The 18,300-nt window shown below is 41.9% G+C and overlaps 1 protein-coding gene across 1 annotated transcript in view; it reads right to left on the bottom strand.

Annotated features, from left to right (window-relative positions):
- btv (beethoven) overlaps positions 1–18,300 on the bottom strand; it is a 594,436-nt gene that overhangs the window by 265,568 nt on the left and 310,568 nt on the right. The window contains exons 36-37 of the mRNA XM_068226811.1: positions 2,550–2,657; positions 2,315–2,471 (exon numbers count right to left, since the gene is read on the bottom strand). Of these exons, the coding sequence (XP_068082912.1) occupies positions 2,315–2,471; positions 2,550–2,657 (265 nt within the window). The remainder of the gene's footprint in view (positions 1–2,314; positions 2,472–2,549; positions 2,658–18,300) is intronic.

The following is an 18,300-nucleotide window of genomic DNA, read 5'->3' as shown; positions in this document are numbered from 1 at the left end:
ATCAATTCTTCTTGAATAGCACAAAGTAAGCAAGGAGTTTGGTTTTAAAATGAGCATTCAAAAAACAAAATTTATGTTAAGCAAAAAATCATCAATGCTGGTAACACCCTGGTTGGAAACACCATTGAAAGACATCACATTTCAGGTACCTAGAATGCAGGCTAACACAAAAATGGAATCTGGATGCAGAAAAAAAAAAAAAATGCACTGCAAGAAGTGTATTTCTGAAATTCTAACATACTAAGTGCAATCATAACCTCCAATTCAAAACCTGTTAGCATGACATGAAGTGTTATGTATAACTGGTGGTGCTTTATGGTGTCTAGGGATGGATACAAAATTGTCAATGAACTGACTGCAGACCTTTGAAATGTTAATGTATTGCAGAATGTTCAAGTTTCTATTGGTAGACACCATGCTACCAACAGCATACATGCACACAAATCAGGAAAAACTAAAAATATTCAAAACAAGCCATCTAGCTGACAAAAAATTAGTGACCGGGCGAGTTGGCCGTGCGCGTAGAGGCGTGCGGCTGTGAGCTTGCATCCGGGAGATCGTGGGTTCGAATCCCACTGTCGGCAGCCCTGAAGATGGTTTTCCGTGGTTTCCCATTTTCACACCAGGCAAATGCTGGGGCTGTACCTTAATTAAGGCCACGGCCGCTTCCTTCCAACTCCTAGGCCCTTCCTATCCCATTGTCGCCATAAGACCTATCTGTGTCGGTGCGACGTAAAGCCCGTAACAAAAAAAAAAAAAAAAAAAAAAAAAATTAGTGAAGCCATAAGAGCCTCAAGTTGAGGACACATGGTAAGAAATGGCCAGTTTAACACACACTTTTTAAAATTCTAGTTCTTGAAGATGCAAACTATGTATACAGAATTGCAAGGATAGAAAGGATACAACAGATAAACCACAAGGCAGAATGTCATACATGTACCTAAAGTTAAAAACTAAACATTTTCAACACAAGCCAAGCAACCAGCCTCAGATAGAGGATTGCAAGATGGAATTGACTAGTCCAACAAATACAGCAGGTCACTTATTCTCGTCAATAATTCAATATTTATTAAGCATATATAATATAACAGAAGAGACAAAATAAATAAATAAATTAATTGGAGAATGCTCGACTGGGTGCTGAGATTGGTAAGAGGATTCAAGCTGGAAACTGTTTCTATCATAGTGTAAGAAACATGTTATGGGACAAAGATGTGCCAATGGAAGCAAAGGAAACTATGTACAAAATGTATTACGTACCCATAACAACTTACAGAGCAGAAGCTTTGGACAATGACACAGAAGGATGAGAGTCGGATACAGGCAGCCGAAATGAAGTTCTTGAGGAGTATGATACAGAAGAGTAGAAGAGACAAAATAAGGAATGAGAAAATCCGGGAAGAAAAAATTAATGAGAGAACAGAGAAGAGCCGAGTAAGATGGTTTGGGCACATGAAGCGAATGAGTGATGAAAGAATGCCAAAAAAGGTGATGGATATGCAAATGCAAGGAAGGAGAGGCCATGGACGACCACGATTGAGATGGAAGGACACAATCTAATGCAGTATTATAGAAAGAAACCTGGACTGGGACACAGTGTTGGAAGAGGAGCAGTGGAAAGACCAAAAGTGTGGAGAAGAACCATATTTGTCCCTAGCTGGCTACAGCTGGATAAAGGGAAATGAAGATGATGATGATGATGATGATGATGATAGAATATGATGTGAAATCTACACAAGTATTACATACTTAACGTAATATCCATAGATAGATCATGTACATCATTCACATTTCTTTCACCAGTCTTTAGCAAATGCACTGAGAGATTGTGTTCTGTTGGAACAGGTCATTAAGTGATAACAAAAACATGGCCTGTCACAAAGTAGGCAAACACAGTCATCATTTGGGGTGTGAAATCCATTCGTCAGACATATCTTCGCATGGAACCCATGGACGCCAAAGCGCACGTATATGTGGTATAATTTGTAGATAGGCCCTCTCCAGATACTAGTCTTTGCTACTTGTCAACAATCAAAACAGGAAGAGAGCTGGCAAGAATTTGAAAGGAAGGGACTCCTTGTACAGCAAAGGAAAAAATATGATACAGGTCATTGCAATAAAAACAAGAAGCTACAATGCTCATCCTAGCCTGCAAAGATTGAAACTAATGTAACACACCAAAGTCATGCCTCGATGCCTATGCTTCTCTCAGAATATGCCAGTGAGTGTTGCTTAATATTATTAATATTAAAGTAGTATGCGTATCAGTATTCAATAAAAAGGAAGCATGCCACAGAAAATAACTGATCGAGACCTGGTGGTTCTGAGTGAACTTGCTGAGCACTGAGGGTCAGCACCCCATCAGTCCACTGACGAGTGTCCAAATCAATCTGGCCCAGTAGCTGAGTACGGGGGATTGCCTTTGGGTTAATGGTGTGCTGCTTCACTGCTTGACCAAGCTTCGCAAGTGCCTGAAGAGAACATCAATAGTAAGCACAAAGTAGTTTTTTAGGAAATATCACAAATATACAATTAATAATATAACTTACAGTCTTAAGTAATAGGCACAAAGTTGTCTTTCCAGATCCAGACGGCCCCACAATAACCACTCCCATCCTCTGCTGCAGCTGCTCATATAGCTCCACACATTTCCTTATCTAAATGGAAACATTTACAACAATTAAGAAAAATGTGATATAAGTATACATTGAACATTCATCGCATTTAATAATGAATATATTTTTAAAATTAACAATATTATTCATAATTCATCAGTAATTTCAAAAAGCACAGAGCATTAAGTCCGATTTCATTCAAGAAATTTAAAATCCAAATCATCCAGATCTATTTTGTACACCTATAATATGTGCTTAGGCAACACATTAAAGGCATGTTTGGTTTTCCTAGAAGGAAATGGATTTGATTCCCTAAAAAAAAGTAAAAGAATATATATATAAATGAGATTTCTACTTCTGGAGAGGCATATGGCCCTGAGGTTCACTCACTCTGCTTCAAAAGTGAATACCAGGATAATTCTTGGGGTAAAAGGCAGCCAGGTAAATATCTAACCATTCTCTATTGAGCTTTAGTGGAAGTCTTTCCTTTCTACTCTCCCAAAAGACCTTCATGGCCTGTACGGAGTAGCTTTGCTTTTACAAGATACGGTTTTGCTTCACATCATGCTTCACTATGCCCAATGTTACTTAACTTTAGGGATCTCATAGGATCAGGTGTTTCAACTCAGCAATGTAACTGCCAAAATGATACAGAACAACCTGGAATTGAACAAGAAACATCTTCCTTGTCACCAAACTGCTCTGCAAATTGAGCTATCAGGACATAATATATCTTGAGTCCTCACCCTGAAGACTGGTCAGATCATCAACATTTCCTCCATCAGCTGTCTTAAAAAGCTCAGATATCACTGAAGAGGCATATGAGTAAAAGGAGAAGTCAAGTAAAACCAAGTTTGCAGTTTTCTGTGGGTGCTGATATAGTGATCGCAGCTATGTGGCCTTCAATATCACATGGAATCCAAACCATAGGAATATGGCTTTTCATTAAAAAATTCCACATGCAATGGGTGGAATTTGAAATATGGCCAAATTGGTGAGAAGCCAGCGAAAACGTCACTCAGCTACTATGCCCTCTTGAGAAATCAAGTGCGAGGCCATTGCATTTATTGGCCCTCATCAACTTACACTATGAAAGCAGTGTAGTAGTTACAGGTAATTGTAAAACAATCTGGGTTGACTAGCATAAAAGTAGAGCGCTAGACTTTCTGAGGACATTGGTGGGTTTGATTTCAGCCAAGTCCAGAGGTATATGAAGTGCACAAATATGACAGCCCAGTATTGGTAGATTTATTTACAAATAAAAGAACTTATGCAGAGCATAATTTTGGCACCTTGGCATCTCCTAAAATCGTAAAAGTAGTTAGTGGAATGTAAATCCAAAAATATTATTATTATTATTATTATTATTATTATTATTATTATTATTATTATTATTATTATTATTATTATTACTAGCAATTACCCACAGCTTCGCTCGCGCGCATTTCGTAATTTGATCAAAGTAATTGTTCCTCGGCACTGTACTAAGACATTATCTGAAAATTCCTAAAGTATAAAAACTCACTCAAAAAATTAAGTTGGATTTACCCCAGAAATTATCTGTAAACCATGTTTGTGGTATTACCTTTTGGGGCTAAGACGACCATGAGATATAGAACTGTACATGTGAGAAACAGTCTTCTCTCAAGTCGAAAAAATAAATACATGTTTCTTTATTTTTAAAGGAGATTCCAAATACCTATTCCCACATCTGTAATATCTTCAGTTTTTGAGATATACATAAGTATCCCCATAAAAAGAATTCAACCCCTTGATCAGTCCTCCTCCCACCCTCACCCCCATCTAAGTGTATTTTCCAAAAACAAAAATACATGTTTCTTAATTTTTAAAGGAGATTCCAAATACCAATTTTCACGTCTTTAACATCTTTAGTTTTTGAGATATGAGTATACTCATACAAAGGATTCAACTAATTTTTCAATACATTCACCCCCTCCTCCCTTAAGTGGATTTTCCGAAGACAAAAGGACATGTGTTTCTTTACTTTGAAAGAAGATTCCAAATACAAATGTTCATGCCTCCTAACATCTTCAGTTTTTGAGATATAAGTATCCTCATAAAAAAGAATTCAATTCCTTTTTCACCCCAGCCCGTTAAGTTGATCCCCCCCCCCCAACCTTCAAAAAGTGTGTGTTTCTTTACTTTTAAAGGAGATTACAAATACAAATTTTCACATGAGTAACCTTAAGTTTTGGAGATATAAGTTTCTCCATAAAAAGAATTAAATTTTTTCACTTCTTTTCACCCTCCCCCACCACAAACCTAATACGCTGGCGTAGCAGGGGAAGATGATACTCCCACGTGGCGCGTCCCAGGTTTGCGGATAGGGGTGTCCTAACCGGCTTGCCGGCGGACTTGAGGGAAATAAAATACCTCTCGTGGACCGAACACACAACCCCCCTGTGGGTGCGGGATGCAGAAGAAGAATACACCCACGGTATCCCCTGCCTGTCATAAGAGGTGATTAAAAGGGGTGACCAAGGGATGATTTTATTAGAACCATGAAACTACTTGTGATATTTACCACCATGCGGGGAACACCATGGGTCACATTTACTTGCGCGTAGTACCACTATGTTAGGTACCATAAAGGTTTGTGATTAGTAGCAACAGAGTACGTTGCCAGCTTCTACAGTACCTGTGATTCATACCCCTATATGCGCAACACCATTGGATTAGCGACAACATGGTTCTGCCTTGCCTATGCTTAGTACCCACTAAGTGAGGAACACCACGGGATAGTGCGGGTCCTTGTGGTTAGTCCACTTATGTGAGGAACGCCATAGGTTTGCGAAGCCTGTAAATAGTGTCGCAGTGTGCGAAACACCATACATCTGTATTACATGTGCAAATTTCATTACCTGTGAGTAGTACCATAATGTGTGGAATACTGCGAGTCTATGCTACTTTTGATTAGTACCGTAATATGACAAATAGCACGGTTCTATTTTCGTAGCAATAAGTACCATTTTGAGGGGCTGATGACCTGGATTTTGGACCCGTTTCCACTACAAGCATCATCGATTGAATATTATGCTTTAGACCCAATCCCTTGGTCAGTAATACTATTTAATGCTAGTTTCTGGGAATGTGGGGCATTGCGGGTTGGATCCACTGAATGTTTTAACTTTATATCCATCCATTCGTTCTTCGCCCTCATGTTTTCGAATCTGGTCAGTGGAGGATTTTAGATTTTAAATGGTTATAACATTTCATCTCATTTCGTACCATTAGGGGCCGATGACCTCGATGTTAGGCCCCTTTAAACTACAAGCATTATCATCAAGGCCCCTTTAAACTACAAGCATTATCATCATCACCCTCCCCCTTAAGTGAATTCTCCAAAAACAAAAAATACTTGTTTCTTTATTTATAAAGGAGCTTCGAAATGCCAATTATCACGACTGAACCACCTTCAGTTTTGAGATATATGTATTGTGACCGTACCGGCACAATTAGTATTTATTTCAAGTGATATGCTTGGTAAGGAAGCTGGCAGCAAGCTTTCTTTGTGTGGATGCTGGGGGTATCGTCAGGTTGTGCAATACGAAGCCCGCCAGAGAGGCGCCTTCACCCGCCCACTGGGTGGCTTAAGGAATCCCCGAGCTAGGCACACGTCATAGAAGAAGCAGTAGAAGAACACTATTTAGCGACTCCATATTGGAAAAAATCTGCCAGCGTACAGCGATGCCAGAGCGATCGGGCTAAATTTAATGCATTTTTGGCGTAAATAAGGCTTGGTTAACAAAACTGCACCTGTTAGAGGAGTGTGCTGAATTTTGGTGGAATTATAAAGTCAAGAGTTCTGATAGAAAATACTCTCCAAGCGAAAGGCGTTGGTAAACAAGTTATATAAGACCCATAGCGTACGGACGCTGTGGCTGAAACCAGATGCCTTCGGGGATTCCCTATTTCCCCTCCAAGCTGATTATTAATTACTGCAGATCCGCCGAACATATTCAACTCCGCATATCATAGCGTCCTTGTGCATATCCAAGTCACACAGTCTAGCGTATTGTTAATTTCGACAGGCTGGTTTATCCAGGAAAGGCCAGAATCAGAGTGGGGGTAGGACACGCTAGCCGCCCCTATTCCCGGTTTGGCTATAAGTTGTTGCAGATTCTCGGGGGTGTGAGTAGTCGAGAACGAGCTTCAGAAGGTGGAACTACGTGCGGTCCGCGAGCGAGGTCCACCTCTTCTTTGAATAACTGACACAAAGAAACGGGAGTGAAGTTTTAAAAGTGTTTTCCAGTGTGCAGTGAGAGTAAAAAATGTAACTATATGACAGAGGTATTTGTGCGACATCCGATTGCGAAGTAAACTCTGAATATTTGTCATTATGCCTTAGGTAGTGACTGTAAAAGGCTAATGTCTGTAGCAGTAAGGGAGCTCAGCTTCGAGGAGTCTAACTTTGGGATTTGGTAAACTTTGTTTCAAAGAAAATCAGATCGTGTGAAGAAATACTATCAGTTAAATCCATGTAACATTGAGAGCAGGATTTCCGGAACAGATTATAACACCAAGTAAAGGGGAATGATAAGTACAGGATCTGATTTAATCGAGATAAGAAAGTAAGAAAAGGACGGTTGATATAAGTCACGGACGTAGGAGGCGATAGACGTGGGAAGGAGGAAACCACGAATCACAGCTTGCCTGATTTAACTAAATAGACTAGCTGAGATATCCATAATCATTAGCATCACGTAACTAGTATCGCTCTAGAACGATAGAGGGGAAGTTGGATGGTGTCGAGTGATCAACAAGTGTGCAAGATTGGGTGAATATAATTGCAGTGATTTGTTCACCAGGAAGATGGATTACTCCAGCAAGGTCATCACACGCCTAGAACCAAGAACTGCACGAGCCGGCGACATGGAGTGAGCACCGATGGCAGGCCCCTGAAAACTTCGGACGGGGGCCAGAAAACATCATAAACTGTTGAGTATTGAGCTAATTTCTTCCAATGTTAGTATTTCCCCTTGTAAATAAAGGTACTGTAAAGATAGGGTTAATGATGAGGTAATTGATAGGTTAATTACCTGGAGTGGTCGGATGACCCTTGTTTAATTTGTTTTTTTTGTAAGTAGATATGGGAAGGAAGTGAACCAGGAAGGATGTATAGAGTTTGGGACCCCTTTTAGCGGATGCATGCGCACGCTATCCTATATTTTTTTTTGTTATGAGTGCTGAGAAGGATTTAAGGGGGGAAATAAATAGAAAATTGAACAGGTTAATGCCATAATTTCATCTGCGTGACTGCATAATATGAGCAGGGATTTTTAGGTGTCAGTATCATTAACATGTGCCTATACAGAAGTTAATGTGGGATAGTGACAGCACTCAAGTCATAAAAGTAGAGACAGTAGTTAGTTTTTGCATGCTAGTGTATAAGTTTGGCTGTAACTGAAGACGTTCGAGAAAATACGTGCGGAGGTTAAAAACCTGGCCCACCCTACACACTAGCTAGGCTAATAAAGTAGAGATTTTCTAGTTGAGTTTGATCATGTCTGAATATTATTATTATTATTATTATTATTATTATTATCATTATTATTATTTTCTTATTATTATTATCATTATTATTATTTTCTTAATGTGACTTGATCAGTGTTTTATACTGATACATTTCAAGCAACAGGTTAGTGGATTATTATTATTATTATTATTATTATTATTATTATTATTATTATTATTATTATTATTATATGTATTTTCTTAAAGTAATGTGATCGGTGATTTTTATATACCGATATATCTCGAGTAGTAGGGTAGTATATAACAGGTACACAATCTCGCCTCAAGGTGGAGAGATTAGGGGACATTGTTCTTTGGGTTAAAGGCTGACGTAACTGTGGTAAAAAAACGTACGACGGAAGAAATGTATGGTTGAACCCCAGACTCCTGGAGAGTTGACGGGATTTTTGGTATAAGATAGCGGCTTAATTTGAGAAATGATTCAAGGACATAATGATAGTATGAGCTGGTTCGAGCAGGTGTACCCTGCATTAGCTCGATTATATGATTGTGATGACTCGGAGGCTGCCGATATTGAGTGCGTTAAATGGTCTCTCGCCGCTGTGTGAAGGGGAGACTTATGGCCCCAGAATGGGAAGGTCCTTGTGAGAGGGCAGCTGAGGGGAGTCGTTTGGCCGAGAAATGTTCTTTTAAGACGGTGCAGTCTTCTGCGAGAATAAAGACAGAATATTTACGTAATTACCACACACGATCCACCAGCCATAATCTAAAGGCAATGTAGGAATTTATGACTGTTCTTGACATGATTAGGTTAATTAGGGTTTTTATTTCAGTGTCCCTGATGGAGACGACCAGAGTCTCAGGTTCGAACCTCAATAGAGCACAGAAGAGACCGATAGCTCGCTCAAGTGGCGGGTGCTGCGAGATGAAATACAGCCATTTATACCTTGTGTTGGTGTATAATATGTGTTTCTTTTTCAGAGTGTGATCTTGTTTTGTGTTATGTACTGTTCTGCGCGAATTTAGACTTCGTGAATTTTTCACTGGTAGTTGTTGGAAGTGACGGGTTCGTTGTCGAGCCTGTGTTCGTGTGATTTTTATTTCATTTGTCTTCCAACTGGTGGAGACGCGCAATATTATTTCCTTTTCCATGGTTTACGTAAACATATGATTATTTCTGCAGTATACTTTTTTTTTATTCACGTATAGATATTTGGTGGCGGTAGATATAAGATAAAATGACCACTCCGGGGTAGTTGAATTAGTGTAAGTAAATGTTTAACTTCATGACATGGGATTCGGTCCCAGGGAATACTGATATTTGGAGGAAAATGGTTCGAATTGTAACTGTAAATAGGTAATCTGTGTTATATTTTGTTTGTGTAACACTCAACAGTTTTGATATCCAACGGGAGATAGACAGACAAAACAAATGGTATGGACGTAGTATGCCAACGAGATTGGACATCCCTCGGGGATGTATATTTTTCTGTGTATGTCAAATCAGGTATCCATCAGCTTGTTAGTTTGGATGGAAGTATTCTTGCATTTGAAGTATCCTTAGGAACTGTGGTCATCCACATAAATATTCTTATGGAATGTGGATGAAGTTTAGCTGATGAATGGTAGCACGGATTTACCGTTGCTAAATATTTGTATTCAACTTGTCAATTTATATTAATTTTCCAAGGATGTCATAGTGTATGTGTATATTTCAACGAGCGCCTTAGTAAATTTGGAAAACTTATTTGTGCTTATTCTTTGCCGAAAAACAAGCATCCAAAATCCTCTTCCGTTCATTGTAGGCCTTTAAGGTAGTTTATGTTTTATAGCCTTTATTTGCCGCGAACGTTCTTCGGCCCTGAGGAGTCCGTGTTCAGACCTCAGGAACGGGAGAGTAGCTCTGATCTAGCTAGGTCGAATGGTCGATAACCCTTCATGTGAGTGGATTAAGTATACAATCCCAATGAGGAGAAATCGGCACAGACCGAAAAGATCCCTTGACTATCGACTTCCGTGGAGCATGGTCCCATGTGTTCGTGACCCGAAAGGGTTGGTTTGTTGTCACATGGTCCCATGAGTCATGGGGGACGGTGGGAAAGGTTCCATATGGCGCCCTCCGTGTTGGCATTTTCGGCATTTTTGGCATTTGCGTGTAGGCATTTTCGGCATTTTTCGGTAGGTATTTTCGGATTTTAATTTTTCTTTTATTGGGCGCATGGCACATATGCCTAAGTTAAAATGGATAGGAATGGCCAATTATGACAAGGAACTGATTTAGTTCATACTTGGATGCACGTAATTGGACCAGTAGTTAAATCTGAATGACTAAGTAAATAATAAATATTAATGTGAGGAATTTTTTCGGTATGTCGTGGTTATTATTATTATTATCATGGCAATAACCATGACGGTCATTCAAAGCAATGGACGTACCCGGAAGGTAAATAAGGATTCAATCGAGTCCAGGAAACAATGAAATGTTTTTCCAGAATCTGGGGAAAAATGAATATCGATACCCTTCAGGTAATCGTATTCGCGGGTATGAGTCGGAAGGTACTGTTTGACGTAGGCCTCATTGCTAGTAGTGAATGTTATTTATATATTAAGGTAGATTTCTTGTGATTTAGCAAGGGTAACCTCAGGCCCTTGAGCTGATTATGAAATGGCAATAAATTAGGTTTCAGACGGAAAGTCTTGGGACGGTATGACCTATTGTATCGGGTGTATCTGCCTCAATGCTTGACGGATGACCTGTTTTATTGGCATATACCACCTGTGTTGGTAATTTAATGCGCGCATGATTAATTTATTCAAAATTGATTATTGATAAAAAAGGCTATGTTTTTAAATCGTGATTTTGCTCTCGGTGAAATAGGGGTGTACAGGTTAGGCAACTTCGAGTTCGCCGTATTTGAGGCGATGTTTTGGAAGTAATGTTTTGATTTTGAAAAAAAAAAAAAAAAATTTCGAAGTTGAACGGGGGGAACGCATTCTTGAACGAACATTGTTTTGTGCGTCTATCAACCCGAGGTCCAAGGTCCGAAGGTGAAGGGGGTCTCATTTTAATGAAAACAGTTGTATTACGATGGATATGGAAGTAGTCAGGGAACTCTTACGGGAATTGCGCGAGGACATGCAGGGTATGAAGGAACTGATGCGGGAAAATAGCGAGGACATGCAGGCAAAATTGAATCAAAATAGCGAGGACATGCAGGCAAAATTGATTCAAACGAGTGAAAGTATTCAGGATAATTTAGCGGAAAAACTAAATCAAAATAGTGAGGATATTCAGGAAAAGATGACGGAAAAACTGAGTCAGGCTATTGGAAACGTTCAGGAAAACATCAAAGAAATGATAGACCAGGTACAGACAGAGTGCAAGGTAGGAAGGGAAGAAATAAATAAGCGATTAGAGCGAATCGATGAGCGGCAGGACGAATTGGTCGAACAATTGAGAGTCGATCGGGAACGCTGCATTAAGATAACCGAACGTTTAGAAGAACGAGTAGGGAGCGTAGAGGCAAAGCAGGAGGAGATCAGTAAGACCATGGATACGGCAATTGAACGCATTGACTGTGTTGAGGCTCAAAGCACAAGTGTCGCGGAGCAGTTAGACCAACATATGAAGGCGACAGTTGAATACCAAGAAAATCAGCGTAGGGAAACTGAGGCAATAACTCGGGAAATATCCCAAACCCAGATGAAGCTGAATGACGTACGCCATAAAGCCGAAGCGTTACGACAGGAGTTTACCGACACGATCGAACTGCGTGTAGCAGAAGAGAGAGAGCTAACGTCCGTAAACATTACCGCGATCCGGGAAGAAATCGACAAGAGGGACGATAAACTTTCAGACAGGATCGAGGATTGGTCACATAGAACTCAGAAGGTCAAGCTCAAAGTAGACACCCACGACGCCATAATTCAGGAATTAAAGGAAGAGTTTGGGAAAATTAAAGTAGGGAAGAATTTTCAGGAAGTTGGGAAGGAATTTAGCCCAATGAAACCAAATCAATTTAATCCGTTCGACACAAAGCCCGAATCCGAAAGATCAGGACTCTTCCAGAAAATGAGTGTGAGTCAAGATCAGATAGCGGGGACACCAGGGCATAACTCAACACTCCTTCCTGTCGAACCGATCCCCATCTATAATATGGTGAAGATGGCGGACGACAAACCAAAACGTTTCAAACCTGGCGGGAATATGACGCCAAAGAAATTTTTGATTGAAATGGACGGTTACATGAGCGATAACCGGATCTCGTCTGAACGAAAGTTACGGGTTGTCGAGAAATTTTTAGAGGACCAGGCCCTTGTGTGGTTCCAAGCATTTCGATACTGCTTCGACGGGTACGAAAGCTTTAAGAGGGCATTTCTAGACAAATATTGGGGAATGCAAACGCAGCAGGGTTTGCGCCTCGAACTGTACTCACGTCGGTATTCGATGACGGGACCGACGCGCTTCTGCGAGTACTTCACAGGACAGCTAGTGAAGATGAGGGAGTTGGACAACCCTCCGGCAGAAGGCGAACTATTAGCAGCGCTCACAAAACAATTTCCCGCTGACGTGCAGCGTATTTTGATAGCGGCAGATGTAAAAACAGCTGTTGAGATGGAGCAAGTGTTACGGCACCTGGACCAGACGTCAGGTGGCCAACACATGCGGACCAGGCAGACTGAAATGGTAAACATCGTGAACTGCCAAGGAAATGCTAATTCGGTCGGTCAAAAGGACCAAGGGACAAGTACGCGGGAGTTGTACTCTACAAATAACCATTCAAGGGATAGTAGGTGGAATCCTCGTCCGTGGAAAGAGGATAGGCGTAGTTACGGTCGGCAATCCTATACGAGAGATAATTACCGTAAGGACCGGCGACCCTATCCGAAATGGCAACCTAGAAACGATAGGAATCCGCAACCACGGGGAGAATATCGTCAGGGAGACCAGAACGACCGTAAGAAGGAATCTCAACGGTACGTTAAAGAACTGCGCGAGGCGCGAAGCAATGGAGACATATGGGAGCAGCCCATAAGGCAACTCTCCCAAACTAATGAGTGTCAAGGGGCAGAGAGTCTTGCGTTACAGCAGCATAACGCGAATCAAGGGAGGGTGAACCCCTGTGCGCCAGAGTATGAGACCACAGAGGGGAATCGCCTTAAAAAAAAGCCCAACTACTAAGCGGGGAGATAGCCGGATTTTCGGAAGCTATCGATCCTCAGGAGACGTCATGGACGGTCATTACGATAGACACTTGGGTGGTGCAAGCTGATGATTTACTGGAGGAACAGTTGAAAACAGACATTAAGGTCATAAGAGAACTACCCGTTATTTACATCAGGGTTAACGGGGTTCGAGTTCGTTGTCTTGTGGACACGGGAGCCAGCGTGAGCGTTGTCTCGAGAATTCTATTACAAGAACTTCAATCCAAAAATGATATCCCGGTTATCCCAATATCAAATGTCAAGGTTCGTGGAGTAATTCCGGACAGGACCACAATCTGCAATAGCCAAGCGTATCTGGACCTGGAGATTGGAAAGGACATTGTTTCCCATCCATTTATCGTTTTATCCAAAATTGAATATAATATTATCATCGGTTCAGATTTCTTAAGGGAATATAAAGCCCATATTAATATGGAAACAAACGAAATTTGTTTAAAATTTGATTCGGCCCAAACCGAGATGAAGTTAAATGATTTTGAGGACTTAGAAACCGAGGAAAGAATTTGGACGACACAGATCTGCTCAGGAAACCCGGAGGGAGAAGAAAGCGGGATAGGATTGGACGGAATCTGCCACAAAGTCTTTGAGGAATCTGGAATGACAATCGCAGCATTGGAGACAGAAGAGGAACCATCGTTGGATTCAACCATTCAAGGGAAAATTCATGAAGCCAAAATTGGGGAAAATGAAAAGGACCAATTACTCAAAATTTTAGAACAATGTAAAGAAGTTTTCGGTTCGCGACCGGGGAAGATCCCAAACTTTCAATATACCTTGGTAGTCAACAGTTGGGAACCTTTCAGGCAACGCCCGTATCAGGTACCAGAAAAGTATCATGACAAAGTCAGTAAAATCATTGGCGAGATGGAGGCTAGTGGTTTAATTATGAAGTCCCCAACACCTTTCCTGAACCCACTCGTAATTGTTGAAAAAGCGAATGGGTCTCTTCGCGTTTGCCTTGACGCGAGGGCTATTAATAAACGCTTAGTCCCCGAGTATGATCAAGCCCCTTGTATCAAGGACATCCTGAAGAAATTTCGGCATATGAAGTTGTTTTCTGGGGTCGACTTAACTTCCTCTTTTCATCACGTAGAGTTAGACCCGAAGACCAAAATTTTGACTGGGTTCATGTTTGACCAGACGACATACGTCTTCAACCGGCTTCCGTTCGGCATTATGAACGCGGGATCTGCTCTTATCCGAGCTCTCGATAGAAACCTTAGCGATGAGGTAAAGGCATTTACGGTAAGGTACATCGATGACATTTTGGTGGCATCTGAGACAGTCGAGGACCATCTCGAAAAGATCAAGAAGCTCTTGCTCGATTTGGATCGAAACAACTTTAAAGTCAACCTTCCAAAGTCACAGTTCTGTCAAAGGAGTATTTTATTTTTGGGACACGTGATTGACTCCGATGGCGTGATCCCAAACCCCGTCAAAATTCAAGCAATTCAGAACTTTCCAAGACCAACTAGGGTCAAGCACGTTCGGCAATTTTTAGGGATCTGTAATTTCTTCTCTGATCACTGTCCTGGGTATACTGAAGTCGTAGCACCCCTCCAAAAGTTGCTAAAGAAAAATAACCGTTGGAAGTGGGACGAGGAATGCGAAGCCGCTTTCAATAAGACGAAGGAACTCCTCGCCAACAGCATTAAATTAGGTTACCCAGATTATTCTAAGAAATTCATTGTGCAAACAGACGCATCGAAAATTGGGGTCGGTGCTGTACTGTACCAAGAAGACCCGGAGGCACGACCAAAAATCACATATCTGGCATTTATGAGCCGCAAATTGAGAACTCACGAGCTCAAATACACAGTGACTGAACTCGAGATGTTGGCTATCGTCACAGCCCTAGGTCACTGGCGGAAGTATATCTATGGCTTCCCCATTGTCCTTCGGACAGACCATAAGGCATTAACTTTCATGCTCAAGTCGACGATGACCAGCGAAAGGGTCAACCGTTGGTGTCTTTTCGTCCAACAATTTGCCTTAACGGTTGAGCATTGTGCTGGAAGGGACAACGTTATTGCAGATGCACTAAGTCGAAACCCGAATCCTAGCGAAACCTCTGTTTTTCACATCCAGCTGGAAGACGAAGACCATGCCACTCTAGAGAAGTTGAAAACTATAGGGGAGGAGCAGGAAAGATATCCGGAAACAGGGAAATTGATCGAGTTCTTCAAGCGGAAATTACAACCGGGTACCGCCGAGCACTCAGAAATAGAGAAGAAGGCAGAACGGTACAATTACTTCAACGGGATTCTCCATAAGTTTGTCGATGATAATCACACTCGATACAGGATTGTAGTGCCGCCCGTTTTACAAGAGGACTTAATCTGGTTGGCACACCGAGCCATTGGTCACGCCGGGATCGACAAGGTTGTATCAACGTTAAAGGAAACCTTCATTTGGCCAAATATGAGGAAGATTGTCCGCCGTGTACTGATGACATGCGATATATGCCAGCGGGTGAAGCACAATACCTTTTTGCTTAAACAACTGCCGCGACCTTTGTTGCCGAAGCAGCCCAAAGAGCTCTTCGCGCTAGATTTTTACGGTCCCTTACCCAAGGCACGACGCGGGATGCAGCATATTTTGGTTTGCGTCGATGTCTTTTCGAAGTTTATCCAACTTTGCCCCGTACAAAAAGCGAATACCAGAGCTGTCATCAATCAGATAAAGAATAAAATCATTCCGAGGATGGGTAAACCGGAGTGCATTTTAACAGATCACGGTTCTCAATTCACGTCCGGAGCTTTTAAAAGGGATGTCGAACGACTGGGAGTGAAGCATCACCTGAGTTCGATTCGCCACCCCGAATCAAATCCAGCCGAGCGAATCATGCGGGAGATAGGCAAATTTTGCCGGATCTACTGTTCCCGTCAACATTGGCGATGGGTGGACGTTCTTCCTATTATTGAGGAATGTGTGAATGGGACGGTCCACGAGTCGACAGGGATGATCCCAAGCGTCGTTCACTTCGACGAAGTTCCTAAGAGACCCTGGGTGAATGCAATCCAATGCCCTCAAGACCCCCGCTTATCCGTGGAACTCTGCATACAGACAACGGCGGAATATTTGAAAGGACAGGCAGAGAAGCGATTACGGCGATTGCGCGGAAAAAGGTACCATCGTCCGCTGCGAGTTGGAGAACTTGTTCTTGTCAAACGACCAGCGATCTCCGATCCCGCAAATAAAATTTATCATAAGTTTGCGGAGTTATACATTGGGCCGTATCGGGTCATCGAAAATTTAGACAATAATTCCTACAAGGTCCAGAGCATGGACGGCACGACTGAGACCGTATACAATGCCGCCAATTTGAAATTGTACCATCCTCCAGGAAGCAGCAGAATAGACGCCAATCAGGTAGACGAGAACGCCGAAGAAGAGGAAGAGGATCTAGAGAGAGACGAAGATGAGGATCCAGGGGACGAAGAAGGAGATGGTGAAGAAGATCCAGCAGTCCATGTAATGACGGTGGAGGAACGAGATGATTTGAGTGACCAGAGTTGTGAGGAGTGCGTAGAGATGTACCAGAGACGCGACATTATGGCACGAGTATGTTTCTTGCTCCAGAGAGAAAATGCCCAGTTGAGGTTGGAATCGCAGAAACTTAGAGCAGCTAAAGAAGATTGATCTTAGGACGGATTGAGTAGTAATTATTCAAGAAATTCGCAACTCCGTTTCAAATTTCTTGAAACCAACGGAGGGGCAGATGTGACCGTACCGGCACAATTAGTATTTATTTCAAGTGATATGCTTGGTAAGGAAGCTGGCAGCAAGCTTTCTTTGTGTGGATGCTGGGGGTATCGTCAGGTTGTGCAATACGAAGCCCGCCAGAGAGGCGCCTTCACCCGCCCACTGGGTGGCTTAAGGAATCCCCGAACTAGGCACACGTCATAGAAGAAGCAGTAGAAGAACACTATTTAGCGACTCCATATTGGAAAAAATCTGCCAGCGTACAGCGATGCCAGAGCGATCGGGCTAAATTTAATGCATTTTTGGCGTAAATAAGGCTTGGTTAACAAAACTGCACCTGTTAGAGGAGTGTGCTGAATTTTGGTGGAATTATAAAGTCAAGAGTTCTGATAGAAAATACTCTCCAAGCGAAAGGCGTTGGTAAACAAGTTATATAAGACCCATAGCGTACGGACGCTGTGGCTGAAACCAGATGCCTTCGGGGATTCCCTATTTCCCCTCCAAGCTGATTATTAATTACTGCAGATCCGCCGAACATATTCAACTCCGCATATCATAGCGTCCTTGTGCATATCCAAGTCACACAGTCTAGCGTATTGCTAATTTCGACAGGCTGGTTTATCCAGGAAAGGCCAGAATCAGAGTGGGGGTAGGACACGCTAGCCGCCCCTATTCCCGGTTTGGCTATAAGTTGTTGCAGATTCTCGGGGGTGTGAGTAGTCGAGAACGAGCTTCAGAAGGTGGAACTACGTGCGGTCCGCGAGCGAGGTCCACCTCTTCTTTGAATAACTGACACAAAGAAACGGGAGTGAAGTTTTAAAAGTGTTTTCCAGTGTGCAGTGAGAGTAAAAAATGTAACTATATGACAGAGGTATTTGTGCGACATCCGATTGCGAAGTAAACTCTGAATATTTGTCATTATGCCTTAGGTAGTGACTGTAAAAGGCTAATGTCTGTAGCAGTAAGGGAGCTCAGCTTCGAGGAGTCTAACTTTGGGATTTGGTAAACTTTGTTTCAAAGAAAATCAGATCGTGTGAAGAAATACTATCAGTTAAATCCATGTAACATTGAGAGCAGGATTTCCGGAACAGATTATAACACCAAGTAAAGGGGAATGATAAGTACAGGATCTGATTTAATCGAGATAAGAAAGTAAGAAAAGGACGGTTGATATAAGTCACGGACGTAGGAGGCGATAGACGTGGGAAGGAGGAAACCACGAATCACAGCTTGCCTGATTTAACTAAATAGACTAGCT

Source organism: Anabrus simplex, chromosome 3 (assembly GCF_040414725.1).
Source record: "Anabrus simplex isolate iqAnaSimp1 chromosome 3, ASM4041472v1, whole genome shotgun sequence".
NCBI classification, from domain to species: Eukaryota; Metazoa; Arthropoda; class Insecta; order Orthoptera; family Tettigoniidae; genus Anabrus; species Anabrus simplex.
This window is presented reverse-complemented; position numbering and strand designations above follow the sequence as displayed.